At 45.8% G+C, this 20,220-nt stretch overlaps 1 protein-coding gene across 4 annotated transcripts; it reads right to left on the bottom strand.

Annotated features, from left to right (window-relative positions):
• Nucleotides 1–843: 843 nt before the first annotated feature.
• Nucleotides 844–18,501, bottom strand: LOC140912588 (cytosolic 5'-nucleotidase 1A). Of its 4 annotated transcripts, XM_073347231.2 has the most exons (8): nt 18,325–18,501; nt 17,806–18,019; nt 12,588–12,646; nt 10,798–10,965; nt 8,772–8,901; nt 7,938–8,060; nt 6,239–6,417; nt 844–5,205 (listed from the first exon to the last, which is right to left on the bottom strand). In XM_073347231.2, exons 3-8 carry the CDS (start codon nt 12,630–12,632, stop codon nt 4,903–4,905), a joined length of 948 nt encoding a protein of 315 aa, XP_073203332.1. In that variant the 5' UTR covers nt 12,633–12,646; nt 17,806–18,019; nt 18,325–18,501; the 3' UTR covers nt 844–4,902. The 4 variants fall into 4 exon arrangements, with proteins under 4 accessions (XP_073203332.1, XP_073203329.1, XP_073203331.1 ...); XM_073347228.2 differs by lacking the exon at nt 17,806–18,019; XM_073347230.2 differs by lacking the exon at nt 17,806–18,019 and having other exon boundaries at nt 18,312–18,501.
• Between the last annotated feature and the right edge of the window lie 1,719 nt (nt 18,502–20,220).

A 20,220-nucleotide genomic window follows, 5' to 3' on the forward strand; every position in this document is an offset into this window, starting at 1 on the left:
TGGCCATCTATAAGTTAGGCTTGACATTAGACAAAGGTTTCTAACCATCAGAGGAGTGAAGTTCTGGAACAGCCTCCCAAGAGGAGTAGGGGGGAAACAAAACCTAACTTGTTTTAAGGCTCAGTTTGATAAGTTTGAGGGGTGGTATGATGAGACTGCCTGCAATGGCATATGGCCCACCTGTCATTGCGATTAGCAAATATCCCCAACGGCTGGAGATGGGACACTAGATGGGGAGATCTCTGAGTTACTACAGAAAATTCTCTCTCAAGTGTCTAGCTGGTGAGTCTTGCCCACATGCTCAGGGTCTAACTGAGTGCTGTATTTGGGGTTGGGAAGAAATTTTACCCCAGGTCAGATTGACAGAGACCCTGGGGTTTTTTCCTTTCCTCTGCAGCATGGGGCATGGGTCACTTGCTGGTTTGAATTAGAGTAGAGTAAATGGTGTATTCTCTGTAACTTGAAGTCTTTAAATCAAGATTTGAGGACTTCAGTAACACAGCCAGAGGTTATGGGTCTACTACAGGAGTGGCAAGCTGAAGAAGACTATTGCTTTAGTCATCTGTCAGGGTTCCTTCCCCACTCTGAACTCTAGGGTACAGATGTGGGGACCCGCCTAAAAGACTCCCTAAGCTTATTTTTACCAGCTTAGGCTAAAAACTTTCCCAAGGCACAAACTTCGCCTTGACTTTGAACAGCATGCTGCCACCACCAAGTGATTTAGACAAAGAACAGGGAAAGGACAACTTGGAGTTCCTATTTTCCCAAAATATCCCCCCAAGCCCTTACAACCCCTTTCCTGAGGAGGCTTGAGAATAAACAAGATGAGCACAGATCAGCCTTGGATTTTTAACACCCAAAAAACTCAGTCAGATTCTTAAAAAACAGAACTTTATTAGAAGAACAAAAAAAGATAAGAGAACAGCTCTGTAAGATCAGAATGGAAGATAATCTTACAGGCAGTCAGATTCAAAACATAGATAATCCCTCTAGGCAAAACCTTAAGTTACAAAAAGACACAAAACCAGGAATACACATTTCCTCCAGCACAGCAAATTTCACAAGCCAAAACAAAGAAAACCTAACGCATTTTCTAGCTTGATTACTTACTAACTTTACAGGAGTTGGAGGGCTTGCATCCTTGATCTGTTCCCGGCAAAGGTATCACACAGACAGACAAAACCTTTTTCCCCCCTCCAGATTTTAAAGTATCTTGTCCCCTCATTAGTCATTTTGTGTCAGGTGCCAGCTAGGTTACCTGAGCTTCTTAACCCTTTACAGCTAAAAGGACTTTGCCTCTGGCCAGGAGGGATTTTATAGCACTGTATACAGAAAGGTGGTTACCCTTCCCTTTATATTTATGACACCATCTATCTACAAAAGAGATAGTAGCAACTCCCCCTTCCTCAGTATGCAGTGGTCCACAGTATTTCCACTAGAGGTTGGGAATTCTTCCTCACTACCACCTCACATACATTTCCCTACTTTAACATTCTCACCTTCAGTTTCTCACAGTGCAGCCAGCATCTTTCTAGCCAGGGGAGTGATTATGTGTCAGTCAATGTCACTCCTTCCATCAACCACTGGGGAGGGAAGGTTGCTTTCGAGCAACACTCACTCCTGTGTATAGCAGTCCTGCTTCTGAGCCCCTACTGGTTCAAAAGGGGAGAGCTCAAGGTGAAATCCTGGCTCTACTGAAGTCGATGAGGGTTTTGCCATTGACTTCAGTGGGCCAGCCAGGGGCACCACTGCAGATTTTGGTAAGGGGGAGCCACCTTAAACCGTGAATCCTGGGGATACTTAGGCACTTGAAAACTCTATTTTTTGGGCAGATAACAGCAATTAGCTGACAGGAGCTCTGTACCGAATTCCTATATAAAAGAAAGAAAATTAGATAAATATTAGACCCACTCAGCTCTAACAACAACGTGTTCTGACATCTTGTGGTAAGTCACTTAAGGGACACTGGTTAGGTTTAAAATTTAATGTATATTCTGACTTTATTACTAACTCTGTGATGAGAGACCCCATCAGGACTCCTGGGTTCTATCCCAGCTCTTGGAGGAGAGCGGGGTCTAGTGGGTTACAGTGGGGAGCAGATACATCTGGGTTCTATATAAGAACATGAGAATGGCTACGCTGGGTCAGACCAAAGGTCCAGCTAGCCCAGTATCCTGTCTTCCGACAGAGGCCAATGCCAGGTGCTTCAGAGGGAATGAACAGAACAGGCAATCAAGTTGCCCTGTTGCCCACTCCCAGCTTCTGGCAAACAGAGGCGAAGGACATGCAGAACAGGGTGTTGGATCCCTGCCCACCCTGGCTAATTGCCATTGCTGGACCTATCCTCCATGAACGTATAGTTCTTACTGGAACCCTGCTATAGTTTTGGCCTTCACGACATCCCCTGGAAAAAGAGTTCCACAGGTTGACTGTGAAGAAATACTTTTTTTTTTGGTTTTAAACCTGCTGCCTATTAATTTCATTGGGTGACCCCTAGTTCTTGTGTTATGTGAAGGAGTAAATAACACTTCCTTACTCAATTTTTCCACACCAGTCATGATTTTATAGACCTCGATCACATGCCCCTTTAGTCATCTCTTTTCCAAGCTGAAAAATCCCAAGTCTTTTCAATCTCTCTTCACACAGAAGGTGTTCATACCCTTAATTATTTCTGTTGCCCTTTTCTGTACCGTTTCCAAATCCAATGGATCTTTTTTGAGATGGGGTGACCAAATCTGCATGCACTATTCAATATGTCGGCGTACTGTGGATTTTTATATAGAGGCAGTATGATATTTTTCTCGTATTTTGTCAATTAAACATTGTTTTTTACCCACTGCTTGTAAGAGCCCCTTTGAAGCAAAAATCTAAGTTCTGTTTGCCCTGATTTTGTGACCTGGCCACATGCTACAGCAGCAATGGGATCAATTGGCCAGCATGCCTTTTTCAGTAAGGAGCAGCATGGTGGCCTCTGGTGGTGAATGTGTGCATAGACAAATGGATGAAATTCAGCCCTTGGAAAAAAGAAAAGGAGTACTAGTGGCACCTTAGAGACTAACCAATTTATTTGAGCCCACTAGTACTCCTTTTCTTTTTGAGAATACAGACTAACACAGCTGCTACTCTGAAACCAGCCCTTGGAAAGAAACTGCAGGTTAGCAAATATAAATTAGGCTCCGTCCTACTGCTTCCTGCCCAGTAAACAATCCAACATATCCCAAACCACTCAGGACAGGCTTCAGATGCTCCAGCGCCAGCAAGAACAATGCCGCAGTGTAATCAGCAGCCCCTGTTACAGCCAGCAAGAACAAAAGCTAATGGCTGTTTATTCGAGAAGAAACAAGGAATGTGTAACGCAGAGTGCTTAGACTAAGGCACTCGGCTAAGCCCTCTCCTACCCCAATACTCTGCTGTTATTTTTGAATCTTCCTACCCCTTTTGAATAGTTTGCTGAGATTCAAGCACTACAATCGAAGCGCTGTTGCTGGCAAGAGCGCACAGGAACTGGAGTGCTAGGTCATTACTGCAGCATCATACATGTAGGGCCAGATACTCAGATAAGTTGGCATAACTCCTTGAGTCAAAGGAGCTACCACAGATTTACACCAACTGAGAATCTATATCTATGTAAATAAACATACACACACAGAGGATATAACCCTAGTATCCTATGTATATTATGTCTATACGAGGGCTTTGCACCATATTTGTGTGCAGATATAACCAACCCAGACTTAGTTCTTTAAAAAAATTATTACTGGAAAATAACATTGGAATGATTTGTCTTGGATCCTAAGTGTGAATGACCAGATATACTGTGGGGCCTGCCATTCTTACCCTATTCTCAGCACAAACATACTTGAGATACTGTGAGAAAAGCAGCTTTGCAGTGTTGTGCATTATAAATTGACAGTGACTTGATCTTTCTGTGCCATTTAGAGGGGAGAGCAGCAGAGAGGCTGCGTGGCTGGCAGGAAAAGAGAGAACTGAGCAGAAAAGAGATGTGGAAGAGAGAGAGGTTGACATTAAATTAACTACTAGATATTATGGACCGGATTCTGATTTCACTTACCCTGGTATAATTCCACTGATTTCTGTGGAGTTACTCTTGATTTACACCAAATGGGAGATCAGAATCAGGCCCAATGTAAGGCATACCTACAAACTAGAAACTGTGAGAAGACAGATTTCCTGGTCCCTAGCACTCAAATCCTGGGCGGTGCTGAGCATCTGGAACTCCTGCTGAAGTCAGCGGAAGATGCAAGTGCTCACTAGTTGCTCAGCACCCCTCAGGATTTGGCCCCATATATATAAAACATACACACTAAAAAAAAAACAGTTTCCTTTGAAAAAGCACAATCCCCAACAAATGCAGCATTTAGAGGGCATCTTGGCATTTGAATAGCAGTACTGGCCCAAAGCCCCAAAGACCAACTCCCATGCCTGAGTGCAGCCTGAGCTTACACTGCCTGCCTCTTACGACAGTGACATGCTATCTTCAGCTCACATGGTCTCATCACTCGTATGACACGAGTAGTGGAGCACATCAGCCCTAGTGGCTGGAAGGGTTGCAGTCACTGAAGAGATGGCTAAGGCAGATCAAGAGATGCGCGTAAGGGTTACATTTCGAGAGTCCTTCCTTCCTGTGGATTTTTGACTTCTGTTGCCACATCCCCAAGGTCAGATGGACCCTGTCTTTGGAACTAAGAGAGGGACCCAAGAGCAACAGATCCAGCACCACATCAACACACAGCATCTTCTCTCCCTCTGCCCCAAGCTTGCTTAGCACAGGTATAGAAATCCTCCCTTATCCCTTCTGGCAGAAGCTTTGTCCTGGTGTTCTCCCATTGCATTTTGGGAGGCCTGATCCTTGGATGACCTTTGCCCCTTCATCCCTGCCCATCAGCAGTTACAGGGGACCAAGGCAGAGGGTATGCCAATATCCTGAGCCCCCTGGATGTTATGAAGGCCATCATCAAAGAAGATGTGGGGTTGGATCTGGGAGAGGAGAGGGCCCTTGGGAGCCCCGTCCATGAAGAAGGCTTCATCAATCGCCAGCCCCCATTCCCGGAGGGTCTTGATAGCACGGATGCCCATATCACGGCCACTGCGGGCAGTCACCAAGTAGGTGCGAATAGGGGAATTCTCCTGGCTGAACTTCTTGCGCATCTTCCCAAGATGCATGGCAAATGCCTTCAATGGACCCTGGAAACCACACAGGGATTAGAGGTTGGGAGTACATGAGGAGGGGTTAATTTCACCTTTGCACAAAAGTAGCCAGAAAAGAGAGGTCAAGGAAGATTGAGCGATTTCTCACAGAGGCTAGGAATGTAGATTCCTTACAGCTGCAGATCTTGAACTTTTCCAGTGCCTGGACCACAATTTACTAGAGGGATGGTCTCATGGACACTTCCCCACTCATCAATCATAAAACATCCCTGTAGCAATGACAGCAATTGCTTACATGGAAACGTGACTTTAGGAAATCAGTTTATGCTTTGAATATCATAAACCTGTCAAAGCCGAATAGCATGAACCTGTCTTTTAATGCAACTTAGCAGCTAGAAACAAGAGGGGGCCAGCACTGTGCCACCAGTCAGCTCTCCTCCGGCAAGTGGTCGGCAGAGCACCAGTGGTCTGTGAACTGTGCCATAGGGTGAACTGTGTAGTAGCACAGTGGGTTAGTGCTCTAGCCCTTCACTTTTGAAGACTTGATGTAAACCCCAAGTAGGGCAGAAATGGAAGTGAATGTTGTGGCCTTATTTCAGTCCCAAGTGAGCAGATGGACATGTTCCAACAAGCAGCACCACAAAAGTTGGACCAGTTGATTGTGACAAATGACAGTGAATTTGCTAATAAAGGTTTGCAGACTGGGAAGAGGGTTAGAAATAGAGCAAATATTCACAGGCGTCCCATCTGATTTCAGTGCAGTGCCCGCGTCACAAACCTCATCTACAGGAGAAGAGACCTATGGTCTGTTACAGCATTCACTGAAACCAATGGGGGACTCTCCAATGCCTTCAGCGGGGTGTTGGATCAGGCCAAAGCAGTCAATGTATAGGCCAGAGGCCACCCATGAATGTTTGTGCATATTCTGCTGCAAGGGGTTACTGGTGAAACCCTAGAAGGAGGGCTCACTCACTGGTCACTGTGGGTGAGTGTAACACAACCAGACTGAGCAGGTTGGAAGCAAGTGTAGGGACTGGGAAGCCCATTAAGGCAGGGCAAGCGAACATACCTCTCCCATGGGCACGGCTTCCATTGCCCTCTCATACTTCAGAGCCCCCGACAGCCCCTTCTCTCGAAAAACCCGGTCTGTCTCATCCGAGAAGAGCACGGCATCCCCGTCAAACACCACTCGCAGTTGGGTGCAGGGGGCCTGCACCTCCTGCTGGAAGATGAGAGCCGCCGACACTCCTGTGGGACAGAAAGACGCGTCACTGCCCAGCTGAGGATGGGAACCAGAGAGACTGTGTCCACGTTCTGGTGAGGGCCCCAGAGTACGAGTCCTGGCTGCCTGGTGATGCTGTTCACCCTTGTGCTTGCATGCAAGGGAGGGCAGGCTGGGGAGCAGTCAGCATAGGCACAGCTTCTTCCAGGAAATTGTTATAACCTCACCCAATGCCCACTGACATCCAGGGAAAGACTGCCCCTGACTTCAATGGGCTTGGGATCAGGCCCTTGCAGCTTCTGGTCCCCCAAGTGAAAACAGACGATAGATCTCTAAATAGGGCTCAACTAGACATCTGCAGAGGCAGAGCCATTGTGGGGGTGGGAGAGAGAGGCAATGGACAGATGTCACTGTCTGGAGACACCTCCGTAGGTGCTGTGGGGAGCATGGCTTGCTGCCCCTATGCATCAAATACACCCAGCACTCTCCTGCCTGTGCTTATCCTACCCTGCCAAACCCAGATATGCTCCCTTGGTGCAGCTGGTGAAACTGGCTGGCACCTCCACTATATTCTTTTATGCACCTGGCCTAATGCTGGCCCTCTTCCTGCACTGGAGAAAAGGGGTTCTCTGCCCACTCTCACATACTGGTATTATAGCCAGGAAATGGGTTTTAAACAAGGAATGTTACTCAATCAGGCAGCTTTAGGGTTTTACTTCACCGCAGAGAAAAGATTTGTCGTTCAGATGTAAGTTGCTTGTGGATTGTGTTGTTTGCCTGAAAGAAGGAACCTCGACAGCTGGGCGAGATCCCAGTCACACCAGCATTGTTCATGAAAAGAGACTCTGGGCATGATCCCCCTGAAAGTCATTGGAAAGACTCCTACACCCTGATTGAGGGTAAGTGCATGCTTATGTCCATCCCCATTCAGGAAAGCACTTCAGCATATGCTTAATTTTAAGTGAATCACAGAAAGCAAATTTCCAATTTATAATCAGTGCGCTCTGCAAACCTGATTGTAACAGTGACTCATTCAACCGGGGAGCAGGAACAGCTTGAATCTACAATACTGGATGCTCGTAACAACCAACTTATGACCGAATTCATGAGCAACAATTATTCACACGCACTATTTGATGTATAGTTTAGAATAATGAATACATCTGAGAAAACGCATGGTCTGTTTGTGGGTATCTGGTAAACAGAAAGAGACTAAACTCTTCAGCAACAGATGAATTATGAGTTACTTGCCCAGTTGCACTGGAGACCTGCTAGTTCATCTGACATGCACCACCAAACAGTTACAAGATGGTTATGTGTGACTTCTAGACCCTGCTGAACTGTTAGGTTCTGAATTGTTTCCAGGCTGAGACCTAATGTGTCAAGATCGAGACCAGAACCACTTCTCTGAATTGAATAATAAACCCCTCTGAAAAAGCAAGTCTTGAAGTAACTTCATCTTGGGGGTGCTGGGGGGGGAGGCGGTGTAGGGCCCAGGTGTAAGAATGAAATCCTAGGCTGGGTGAGAGAGAAGGAGAAAGCACACCTCGCTGGAGTGCATTGCACACGTCCGTCCTGTCGGCCGAGAGGAAGAGCTTGACATTATGGGATTTCAAGTACTGGGTGGAATCTTCATCGCTGACAAAGCAAAACTTGGAAATCTCCAAACCTTAACATCAGAAAAAGTAAATGAAATCAAAAGAATACCTAGCTCTTACACAGTGCTTCTCATCCGTGGATCTCAATGTGTTTTACAAACGAGGTCCGTATCATTATCCCCACTTGGTGGGAAAGCTGAGGCACCGAGCAGGGAAATGATTTGCCCAAGATCATCCACAAAAAACGATCTCTAATTTCTATTTCCAGCCTGCCTTGTGCTCCAGCCCACACTGACACAGCGCTCCCTACATCTCCTGCCATGGCCGACACACCCTAAAGCAGGGTCCCTTTGTGCAACTGATATCCTGACCCTGTCAGGACAACAGCTGCTCCAGATATCAGGGCAATACCCCTTTCCTGCTGCCTTCCACTCATGCAGTGACCCTCAGCATAGCCACCATTATCTTTCCTCCCCACCTCAGCACAAGGTCCCTCACAATGTTAAATCTTCACTCCCTATCTCCCACGTTCATGCAACATCCTTCTCAGGATGCCAGCCATTTCCCACAACATCACCTTCACTTCATCCCCTTTTTGTGCTACCATCCCACACATAGCCTGTGTCCTTCCCTTTCGATACCACCTGTCCCCAGATGGGCGTGTATCCCCCCTGGACCCACCTCCTCATCTATTTCACAGCAGTCTCTGGAGGACCAGATGACAGTTTTCCCCCATTCACCGAATGTGGGCTGACTTCAAATGAGAGGTGGGATCTCCTTACCATGTTGCTTAGCACTGTTGATGATGCGCATGCCACTCTCTGGGCTGTTGTTGGAGAGGATGATGACATCAAAGAGGCCCTTTTCCTCTGGGTTTCTCTCCAGGAGTTTCTCATTCACAAACTGCGTGGCCTGGATGAAGCAGCCGGAGACACGACACTGTTTTATAAAGGGCTGTTCTCCGAGCTGTATACTTACAAACGTACCCACAATCTGCTGCCACACAATTTCCAGCACTCCTCCCCTGCATCCAGGAGACAGAATCGCTCTTGTTGGTGTAGGGAAATGTAGATGACAGTGGCCCTCTGCAACCAATGGGGAAATCACTCAAGGAAGGGCAGACAAAAGCATTGCCATGCACTTTCCCCTCAGGAATTCTGTTGCGGAGGGGATGGCTTTAACTTGCCCTAGGGCATTACAGAAGTCCTGTGGTGGATCGGCTAACATTAGTGATTGTTCTAGCCGTGTCCACTCCATGCAGGGCGCCTGGTTGCAGAGAGAAGATTGCAGCCTTTCCACTGCCAACAGCCCTGGGCTTAAACCAGAAGAGGCCAAATTTAGCCCTGACCTATTGGTTGCCATAGTTACCCTCTCAGTAATTTGGTTTTTGTACTTTAAGCCTCTGGCTAACCCAAAGCACTCCACTCCACTGTGTAAATGAGAGTCCAACATTGCCCACAGTCTCATTTCTTGGATCACAGCCCTCCCGTGAGGCTCTGTGAGTTTCCTCTCCTCCCTCGGGGACAACTGCAACGCCCCCTGCTCTGCTGCTCCCTCTGAGTCAGCGGAGTTCGTGCCCTCTCTCTTCTTCAAGCTCCAACCTTCAGGCCCTCGACAGAGAAGCCGGTGTCAGGTCCAACCACCAACTCTGGCCCCGCTTCACTTCCCCTTTCATGCCACTTCCTTCACTCTGCAACAGGCACCCCCTTGTTGGAGTGATTCACCCCACCCTCTGGCTGTCTTCTCTTGGGCCTCTTCCCAGGCCCTTTGACCAGAGAGACCTGGAGCTCTTGCCCTTCTCCAAGTGTCGCTCTTTCTCCTAGCAGGGAGACGAACAGCAAGTCTTATTCTCTCTCCAGTGTATCACACACTGATGAAAAAGGGACCTCCTTCTTGTCCCTTTCCCAGCATGTATTGCTGCGTGGCCTACAGCTCCCCTTAGCCATGGGAATGACAGCTCCCCAGATTCCTTATTCAGGGCCACATCCTTTTCCATTGACATATGCCTGGCCTGAATTTAGCCTATTTTGTCTAATTATACATAGTCCATTATATATGCACTAAGTATATATAATTCAATTTGCCTACCCACTTTCAGATGTCACCAACCTCTGCTGGTGTCATCTTCCCTTCAAATTGCTGCTGTTACGTCCTTGCTCAAGAAGTCACTTCATGGTGCTGATTTTGCTCTGTCTCTAACCTTCTACGGTAAGGTCACTAGGATGGTTGTGATGAGGAAACTAGTGTCATAGTTTTCCTTGATTCCTCACAGTCTGTCTGCCATCCTGGGTATGGCAGGAAGGCTGGTATTTATGCTTTAAACACTAAATGATTTTTAAAAATACCATAGTGATGTGGTGCCATCCAAGTTGACCACCATCAGTTTTGGAATGGTGCCCTGATGGTTTATGTGTCCGCAATGTATCCCTCCACAAAACAGAACAACACACAACTCACGTGTATATTTCATTGTTCCAAATAAGGGCCAAGAGTCACACTCCGATGCATGTCTGAGGAAGCACCTCACCTTGACTGCAGCAAAGACCACACCTTATACAGATAAGAGATAAGGCTGGAAGCATCTTGACCTCACAAAAGTCAAGGTCTCACCTGGCTACGGGCAAAGGCCCAGACCCTCAAAGGTATTTAGGTGTTGTTTTAATGTAGAATCTGGGCCAAAGCATCTCACCTGGATGAAAGCATACCTCACCATGAGTGAGGCACAACTCTTTGCCTATGTCAGAGAGAGATGCCCCAGCCAAAGAGCACAAGGCTTGAAGGAAGTGGGCGCCATTGCTGGCATCTCACCTGAATGAAAGCGAAGGCTGTACCTTGCTCCAAGGGCTTATCCTCATTGACTTGCTGATACTTCACATACTCTTCCTTGCCCTTTGTCAGGAACAGCTGATGCTCCTCCTCCAGGTTGAAGATGGCCCTGGTTGTCACGGCGATGACCAGCGCCTCATTTGGGTCTTTCTGCGGTGGGCAGTGGGAGATCCCAAAAGAAGAGAGGGGTGGATTTAAAAGAAAGAGATGGCAATGATCAATGGGGAGAGGATGCTGCAAAGGAGCAGTGGGAGCTGCAGGCTCTGACATCATCTCCCTTCTCCCACACACTTCCTGGGGTCCTAACTACCTGGGGTAGCCTTGCAATTGCCCCAACCCCCCACCACAGGCAGCCAATCCCTGCGGACGTGGGGCTGTTCAGTGCCAAGACTTGAGCAGGCACAGTGATTGACCGTTTCCGTCCAGCTGATCTATAGAGCACCACCAGCGTCACAGTGTTGCTGCACACCTTCTCTCACCTGTGGGTGTTGTCTGCAAGCTGGTGGGTGGACACGGATAGCGCACTTCCCCAGTTAGTGGAGTCCCCCATTCAGAACCTAGATGGCGTGTATACATCTTGCACATTACAGCAGCTGGGACGTTTGTTTCAGGTGGAAGTTATTGGATGAACGGAGCTGTACGCTGGGGTCAGACCAGGCAGGAATAGATGTGGGATAGGACACCTATTCTACCAACAGCTCACTTGTTACATGTATTTGTTGACTAGGATGAATTAAGGCATGATGCCTGAGATTCAAACCCCACCGTGGCAGCTGTGCGCACTGGATAGCATGACACACCCTTGATTGCTGTTGGCCCTGCGCAATCCAGGGAAGAGAGGGACCTAGGGCGAAAGAGATGCACCCTGGGTCTATGGTGTTCACTCTCAACCCCTCAGATCACAAAAGGTAGGGCAGGCAAAGGTTGGAGGTCACGTCACTCCCAACTTGGCAGCATGCATGATGCATACTGTTGTCTGTCTGGTTTCAGAGTAACAGCCGTGTTAGCCTGTATTCGCAAAAAGAAAAGGAGGACTTTTCCATTGGTTAGTCTCTAAGGTGCCACAAGTACTCCTTTTCTTTTTGTTGTCTGTCTGTGACAGTGTTGGGCACCTGCTCCATAATTTTGGCTGATCTGGACACAGTACAGCCTCATTCCACTACTTGTGCAGAGCTGTAAAGAGGGGACACATGCTTTACCAACACCATCCACAGTTTTGTGCCAACACAGACTAGCTTCACTGCACATCACCAGCCCCACCTCCCTTCACAGGCATGTTTCACCTCAGTTTGTCTCCACTCTTGCAAGAAGAATAAAAAGTCAATCATGTCCTTCATGGATGCTACCACTTGTGAGTTTTCATTTCAGCCACTGCAAAGGCAGGCTTTTCCAAACAAATCAGTCTCACCCTTTCTTTATACGACCAAAAACAACAAGGAGCCCTTGTGGCACCTTAGAGACTAACAAATGTATTTGGGCATAAGCTTTCGTGGGCTCTTATAACTTCATTGGGAGCTTCAGGTGCTCAGTAGTTCTGAAAACCAAGCTGCTTTTATTTAGGTGCCTGAAGATAGGGATTCTTTAGTTCTCCCGGCATGAACATTTTAGCTCCAACTTTGGAATCAAAATTAGATTTCAGGAGTTCCTAACTCCCATTCCTGTGCTCAGGTCTCTAGATCTTGCTTCTCTTTGTTGGTGGGTTTTGGAATATCACACTGACGATGAGTGCTTGAACGATGAAATATAAAGTGGTGTAACAAATAACTTCTTACCTGTTTCACATTGGTGTTTATAACTGTGCTTTCAACCTCTGCCATCTTCTATCTTCAACCTCAAACAACAGAAAATACATTATTAAACTTTGACAACAATGTTAGATCAAATTCAGACTCAGGAGATGTTTTGCTCTTTTCAAATTTTAATCAACAAGTGGCATGGCAGTAGAGGATGTGGTGGGGGGAGGGGCAGGGTCACCCCCCCAGATTTGCTGCTTGCCTTGTACTGAGCATGCTCACACGCACTGAGCATGCTCAGTAACACTGCAGAAGCCACTGCCCTCACTCCACCCTCCCCCACTATCGGCAGGCATGGGTCGCCTACAAAAGAATAAATGTCTGATCTAACAATTTCCGTCTAATCTGATCATTACCAAATTGATCCACATTGGCTCCTATTCAGCCAATGCCAGATCTGATACTTTTTAAGGGTTGGTTAGCTTCAGAAATCCAGTAATTAGCACTAGAATAGAACTAGTCACTAAAAATAGTCAAGACAACAGAAGTTGTGATGAAAATAAAAAATGGACCCTTTGCATTTCAGGCCTCTGTGCATAGTGTTTTTAGGGCTAAGCCTTTATATTCTGAGATAGACTGGGATGGAGGCGCTAGATGGAGGAGATCTGAGTTCAGTTCCTGGCTCTACCACAAACTCCAGTTGTGACGCTGAGGAAGTCCCTTAAATCTCCTTCTGCCTCTGTTGCCATCTGTAAAATGGGGATAATACTTCCTTAATTCACAGGGGCATGTTGGCTACTATATAAGAGACTAGATTGGGTTAAATTCATTGAACAGCTAAGAGACAAATTCTGCTTTGATTAATAGCCCTTGCAATCTCCACTGGTATAAATCAGGACAAAAATTGAACCAAAGGTTCTGGTCCCCTGGATCTTTCTACCTCTTTCTCAGTAAGAGGAAAGGTGCTGGTGCAGTAGGCTGGGAAATGTGGAAATGAATTAAGCTTGTTAACCTTGTACTTTCCTAAATTGAAAGTCTTTTTTTAAATTTACCAAGCAAATCTATATCAGACATTGAGGTGAGTCTATATTAGATCACACCCATTTACTGAACCAGTGCAGAACACGGACAGTAAAAACATGGAGTGAAATCACAGATCTAAGTAAGTTGGTAAAACTCCCATTGACTTCAATGGGCCAGTCTTTCAACCATGGATCTTATCTAGGGCTGGTCAAATACTTTACAATGAAACTATTTTTTCATGCAAAACTGGGTTTTTGACTGGAGACTTTTTTGAAGAAGCATGAGCTTTCTGAAGATAATTTCAATTTTTCATCAAAAAATAAACTGAAAACTGAAAAAAATTCACTATTCAGCCAAAACCCAAAATACTTTAACTGAAAACCAAAATATTTTTATTCTAAAATGCCATTGTGGTGCCTCATGGGAGTTGTAGTTTGGGTGCCTCATACTCTCATTCTCCTCCATTGGCTAGGCTGCCTACCTGGACTTGATCTTCCATGATGCACTGTTTGCTGTAATCAACCATAAAATATTCAGCACTTTCATTACTAAAAATTCAATAACCTTGTTATGATTTCACTGGGCAAACATGTTTCACTGCAAGAGTTTCATTTTATAGGTCTCCTGCCAAAGCTGAGAGTACTGCAACAGAATAGAGCTGTCCAAAAAACGGTTTGCATCCAATTCATTAAACAGGGTTGTTATTATTACCGTTAGTATTTGTTATTTGTGTTACTGTAGCACCTACAAGCCCAGTCAAGGGCAAGGGCACCAATGACTGGAGGATAGCTAATATGATGCCAATTTTTAAAAAGGGCTCCAGAGCTGATCCCCAGCAATTACAGGCCGGTAAGCCTGACTTCAGTACCGGGCAAACTGGTTGAAACTATAGCAGAGAACAAAATTGTTAGACACATAGATGAACATAATTTGTTGGGGAAGAGTCAACATGGTCTTTGTAAAGGGAAATCATGCCTCACCAATCTACTAGAATTCTTTGAGGGGGGGTCAACAAGCATGTGGACAAGGGGGATCCAGTGGATATTGTGTACTTAGATTTTCAGAAAGCCTTTGACAAGGTCCCTCACCAAAGGTGCTTAACATAAGAATGGCCCTACTGGGTCAGACCAAGGGTCCATCTAGCCCAGTATCCCATCTTCTGACAGTGGCCAGTGCCAGGTGCCCCAGAGAGAATGAACAGAACAGGTAATAATCAAGTGATCCATCCCCGGTCGTTCATTCCCAGCTTCTGGCAAACAGAGGCTAGGGACACCATTCCTGCCCATCCTGGCTAATAGCCATTGATGGACCTATCCTCCATGAATTTATCTAGTTCTTTTTTGAACCCTGTTATGGTCTTAGCCTTCACAACATCCTCTGGCAAGGAGTTCCACAGGTTGACTGTGTGTTGTGTGAAGAAATGCTTCCTTTTGTTTGTTTTAAACCTGCTGCCTATTAATTTCATTTGGTGATCCCTAGTTCTTGTGTTATGAGAAGGAGTAAACAACACTTCCTTATCTACTTTCTCTACACCAGTCATGATTTTACAGAGCTGAATCATATCTCCCCTTAGCCGTCTCTTTTCCAAGCTGAAAAGTCCCAGTCTTATTAATCTCTCCTCATACAGAAGCCGTTCCATACCCCTAATAATTTTTGTTGCCCTTTTCTGAACCTTTTCCAATATATCTTTTTTGAGATGGGGCGACCACATCTACACAAAGTATTTAAGATGTGGGCATACCATGGATTTATATAGAGGCAACATGATATTTTCTGTCCTATTATCTATCCCTTTCTTAATTATTCCTAGCATTCTGTTTGCATTTTTGACTGCCTCTGCACATTGAGTGGATGTTTTCAGAGAACTATCCACAATGACTCCAAGATCTCTTTCTTGAGTGGTAACGGCTAATTTAGACCCCATCATTTTATATGTATAGTTGGGATTATGCTTTCCAATGTGTATTACTTTGTATTTATCAGCATTAAATTTCATCTGCCATTTTGTTACCCAGTCATCCAGTTTTGAGAGATCCCTTTGTTGCTCTTCACAGTCTGCCTGGGTCTTAACTATCTTTAGTAATTTTGTATCATCTGCAAATTTTGTATCATCTGCAAATTGCTTAAGCAAAGTAAACTGTCATGGGATAAGAGGGAAGGTACTCTCATGGATTGATAACTGGTTAAAAGATAGGAAACAAAGGGTTGGAATAAATGGTCAGTTTTCAGAGTGGAGAGAGGTAAATAGCGGTGTCTCCCAGAGGTCTGTACTGGGACCAGTCCTATTCAACATATTCATAAATGTTCTGGGAAAAGGGGTAAACAGTGAGGTGGCAAAATTTGCAGAGGATATAAAACTACTCAGGATAGTTAAGTCCCAGGAAGACTGCGAAGAGCTACAAAAAGATCTCACAAAACCAGGTGACTGGGCAACAAAATGGCAGATGAAATTCAATGTTGATAAAAGCAAAGTGATGCACATTGGAAAGCATAATCCCAACTACACACAGAAAATTATGGGGTCTAAATTGGCCGTTCGTATGTTTCTGTAGGTATCAAAGCAGAGGGAGATTTTAAGGGACTATTGTGGTGGTTTCGTGAATTCGGATGGTCCCCATGCATACACAGCTAGTTACATGGTGTCTCTGGACTGCAGAGGTTTAGAACATGGCATAGTTTTGGGATTTCAATTTCGTGGTCTGTACAACCCAAGTGGTTTGTGGGTTGTTGCTATATATGCCTGCTTGCGAATAAACCACAACTTCTCAGTGCTTGAGCTCCACCCTAGTTGTGCAAATTCCTCTATAACTCCCTCTGGTGAGTCACAGAAAATAACTTGCCAGGTATGAGATACATTTTGGTCTACAATCAATGGTGGTCAAGGAGAAAGTCTCTAGCTCAGTGACTCTCAACCTGTGCAGACTACTGTACCCTTTTCAAGAGTTTGATTTGTATTGTGCAAAATTTTTAATAGTGGGGGTGCTGAAAGCCAGCCTCCTTACCCTTGTCCAGCCCCGAGAGCTGAGGTTGTGAGTAAAGCCTCATGCACGGGGTGGCAACCGGGACCCTGGGTGTGGGGCCGGCAGCTGAGACCCTGGGTGTGCAAGGCAGCAGCTGGGACCCCAGGTGCGGGGCTGGCAGCTGGGAGCTTTGGGGTGCTGCAGCATGCCCTGCACCCCTAGCTCCCGTGCCTATGTGTGTACTCCCAAGTTTCCCAAGTTAAAAACTCACAAAATCAGACATAAAAACACAAAAGTGTCACAGCACACTACTACTGACAAATTGCTGACTTTCTCATTTTTACCACAGAATTATAAAATAAGTCAACTGGAATATAAATATGGTACTTACATTTCAGTGTACAGTATACAGAGCAGTATAAACAAATCGCTGTCTATGAAATTTTAGTTTGCACTGACTTTGCTAGTGCTTTTTATGTAGCCTGTTGTAAAACAAGGCAAATATCTAGATGAGCTGATGTACCCCCTGGAAGACCTCTGCGGGCCCCCACGGGTACACGTACCCGTCGTTGAGAACCACTGCTCTAGCTTAACCAGAATGGTACATTCTCTCAGGTACTGTGGATGCTGGAGGGTGCACATAACCCACTGGGTTGGCTCACATGTTGATCGTGAACCGTGAACTGTGTGTAACGAGTACCACTGTCCTCTAATAGATGGGATACATAGGGGTATATCAAACAGCTCCTGCTCTCACAGCTCTTGGAGGAGAAACCTGGGCTGAAGCCAAAGGGGGTGAATCCTATTCTCTATGACACTTGTAAACAGCCACTGAAACCCAGTGTTTTATGTGCACACCATGGATTGGTACAAGGCACATAGGCAAGAACTGCCATTTTTGATGTTACAACAGCAAGGGAGGCTGCTGAATGCTGGAGGGAGATGCTCATTAGACCGGATTTGTCTGTACGCACACATGCATCTGCTGGGGAATTAAATCAAGCCTCCATTATAATGTAGAAGGAATATAAACATGTAGCAGCAAGAGAGGTTTCCCACCACAGAGCTTCACCCAAGCAGGCAACTTGCGTCTAACCACATCAGCTGAAAAGGAAAGAGAAATGAACCAGAAGAAACAGATCCACGTTCCCCTTCCAGCAGCTGAACTGAAGCAACAAGAGGGCCCTTTAGGCTAAGTCTACACTTAAAAAATTAGATTGACCCAGGGCTGTGAAAAATGTTGTGCCCTGTACGACACAGTTAGGTCGACCTACCCCTCATTGTAGACACAGCTAGGTCAATGTGAAATCCTTTCCATCAATGTTGGAAGTGTCTATATCACAGTGACACAACTCCAGCACCCCAGCCCTGCCACTGCGGCGGCCGTGCTGCAGCCATACCCTTGGTGTCTGTGATGTTACTTTGTCCTTGGAAGTGATGCTGGACTTTGCCTCTGCTCCCCCTACCATCCTTGGTCTGATTGTTCTCCTGTATAAAACCAAGTTTGCTTAATTTCCATGTTCCTGTCCTACTACACACACAGGGGCATTGGAACAATTTTTATAGCATTGAAAGGCATTGAACAAAGCTGTAAACCCCTGCCCTGTATATGATGGAAACTACTTCAAGCCAGTAGTTCCAGCACCCCTGCACATACACGCAAACACACACACACAAACAGAGACCAGCTTGGAAACTAATTCATTCTTATTTGGGAAACATCATCTTTCTTCCAGACTGCCCTCAGGACAGCATACAAGAGCTGTCTATAGACACATACAAGCCAAACTCACTGTGTGTGCTCCCTCCACTCTCCAGTGCAGCTTGTTGCAGCAGTGGTAGCAGCATTCAAATGTTTAAAAAAAGACACTGCCTCCCCTTTTCTATTTCCCATCCCCTGGCAGGAAGCAGGAAGGAATGTGGCAGCCCCCATGCTCAGAGAACGCGCGCAGCATGCTGGGATTCGTAGTCATCTCTGCAGCCTGGCCTCCTCTCCGCAATGCAAACAAGAAGGGTTAGACTTCATTTCCCAGGCTGCGCAGCATGGCAGGCTGCCAGGTTGTGGGGAGTGGTTTTTAGTCTTTGAGCTCCTGCTCAAATAAATTGGTTAGTCTCTAAGGTGCCACAAGTACTCCTTTTCTTTTTGCGAATACAGACTAACACGGCTGCTACTCTGAAACCAGTCTTTAGGGTGGATCCCAGGACACCGCTCTAGTAATGAGAGGTGCTGGGCGCAGCCAGGCTACTAATGACAAGGCAGCGATAATCTCAGAATCAGAACAGGGCTGCTCTGTTACTTTTCGGTGATATGTGTGGTCATTCCTGCAATTCCTTCTGTTTTTAGATTCAGAGCTATTTGTAACTCACTTTCAGCTCTTTCATTTCATGGCCCTTGAAAATGGAACTGTCATAATTTAGACCAATTATATACACTCACATCTACCCAAGAATACAAGTCATTCACTATATATATATATATATACACACACACACAGAGAAACGGTGAGTTTGTTGATTACTCAGGCAAAGGGGCTAACACAGAATATTAATAGGATGCCAAGAAAATTTGTCTGTTCGTTATGTGAAGATTTTAACATTTCCCACAATCATTTTTAACGTTTTAAAATGGGGATAAAAACACTCTTCCTACCTCCCATGCTGTTGGAGGTTTAAACTTCCTGTCCAGCAAAGCATGTGTTGAAGCATCTTGAAGTCAATGGGTCTACCCACATGCTTAAAGTTAAGCAAATATTTGAGTGCTTTGCTAGATCAAGGCCTAGGTGCCATAATTAGTGCTAAGTATCATTATTGACTCTTTTTCTGAAATGTGTACAAGAACTAGACTCCAGTTGAGGCATTGTTCTGGTACTCTGAGGTAGCTAATCTCTTCATCTGTCCTGCTAAAAGATTCTATTTGAGTTTTTAAAATATTTTCCTTTTGAGAAACAAAGTAAAAGCCTTTTAGCCTGCCATGCCATTGGCATGACACATGGCGTTCCCTCCTGCACAGAAGCAGACCAGTTCTCTCTCCCAGGCTATTGCAGATCAGACTCCGATGCACAGATGGCCTTGTTAAAGCTGGCAGCTATGAGGAAGTGCTTATGTCTTCATCACAGGGTGGAACAGATGCAACACTTGGGTGAGATTGCCTTTCTGCGTCCCTAGGTTTTTTAACCCTTTTGTTCCAGGCTGTCTGACTGGGCTGTTTTCAGGCAGTACACAGCTGTGTAAAGACACTCTCGGTTTTCAGGCTCACATCTCAATCTTGATTCTTTCACTGAATAGCCCTTTCTCAGTCTCTATTATTACTTGTATCTGTGTCTGTTTCAGGGGTCACATCCCCCGCTGAAATCAGCATAACTCTCTATAAATCATAGAATACCAGGGTTGGAAGGGACCTCAGGAGGTCATCTAGTCCAACCCCCTGCTCAAAGCAGGACCAGTCCCCAATTTTTGCCCCAGATCCCAAATGGCCCCCTCAAGGATTGAACTCACAACCCTGGGTTTAGCAGGCCAATGCTCAAACCACTGACCAGTGCAACCAATGAAGCTGTGCCTATGTACATCAGCTGGGACTCTGGCTCTGCATGGCATGTGTGAACCACTTGCCCATATGTTTATTAGCCACCGTTTTTGAGTTCATAGCTTCTTTCATGATTGTTTTTATGAATAGCTCATCCCTTCACTGG

Source organism: Lepidochelys kempii, chromosome 6 (assembly GCF_965140285.1).
Source record: "Lepidochelys kempii isolate rLepKem1 chromosome 6, rLepKem1.hap1, whole genome shotgun sequence".
Taxonomy (NCBI): Eukaryota; Metazoa; Chordata; order Testudines; family Cheloniidae; genus Lepidochelys; species Lepidochelys kempii.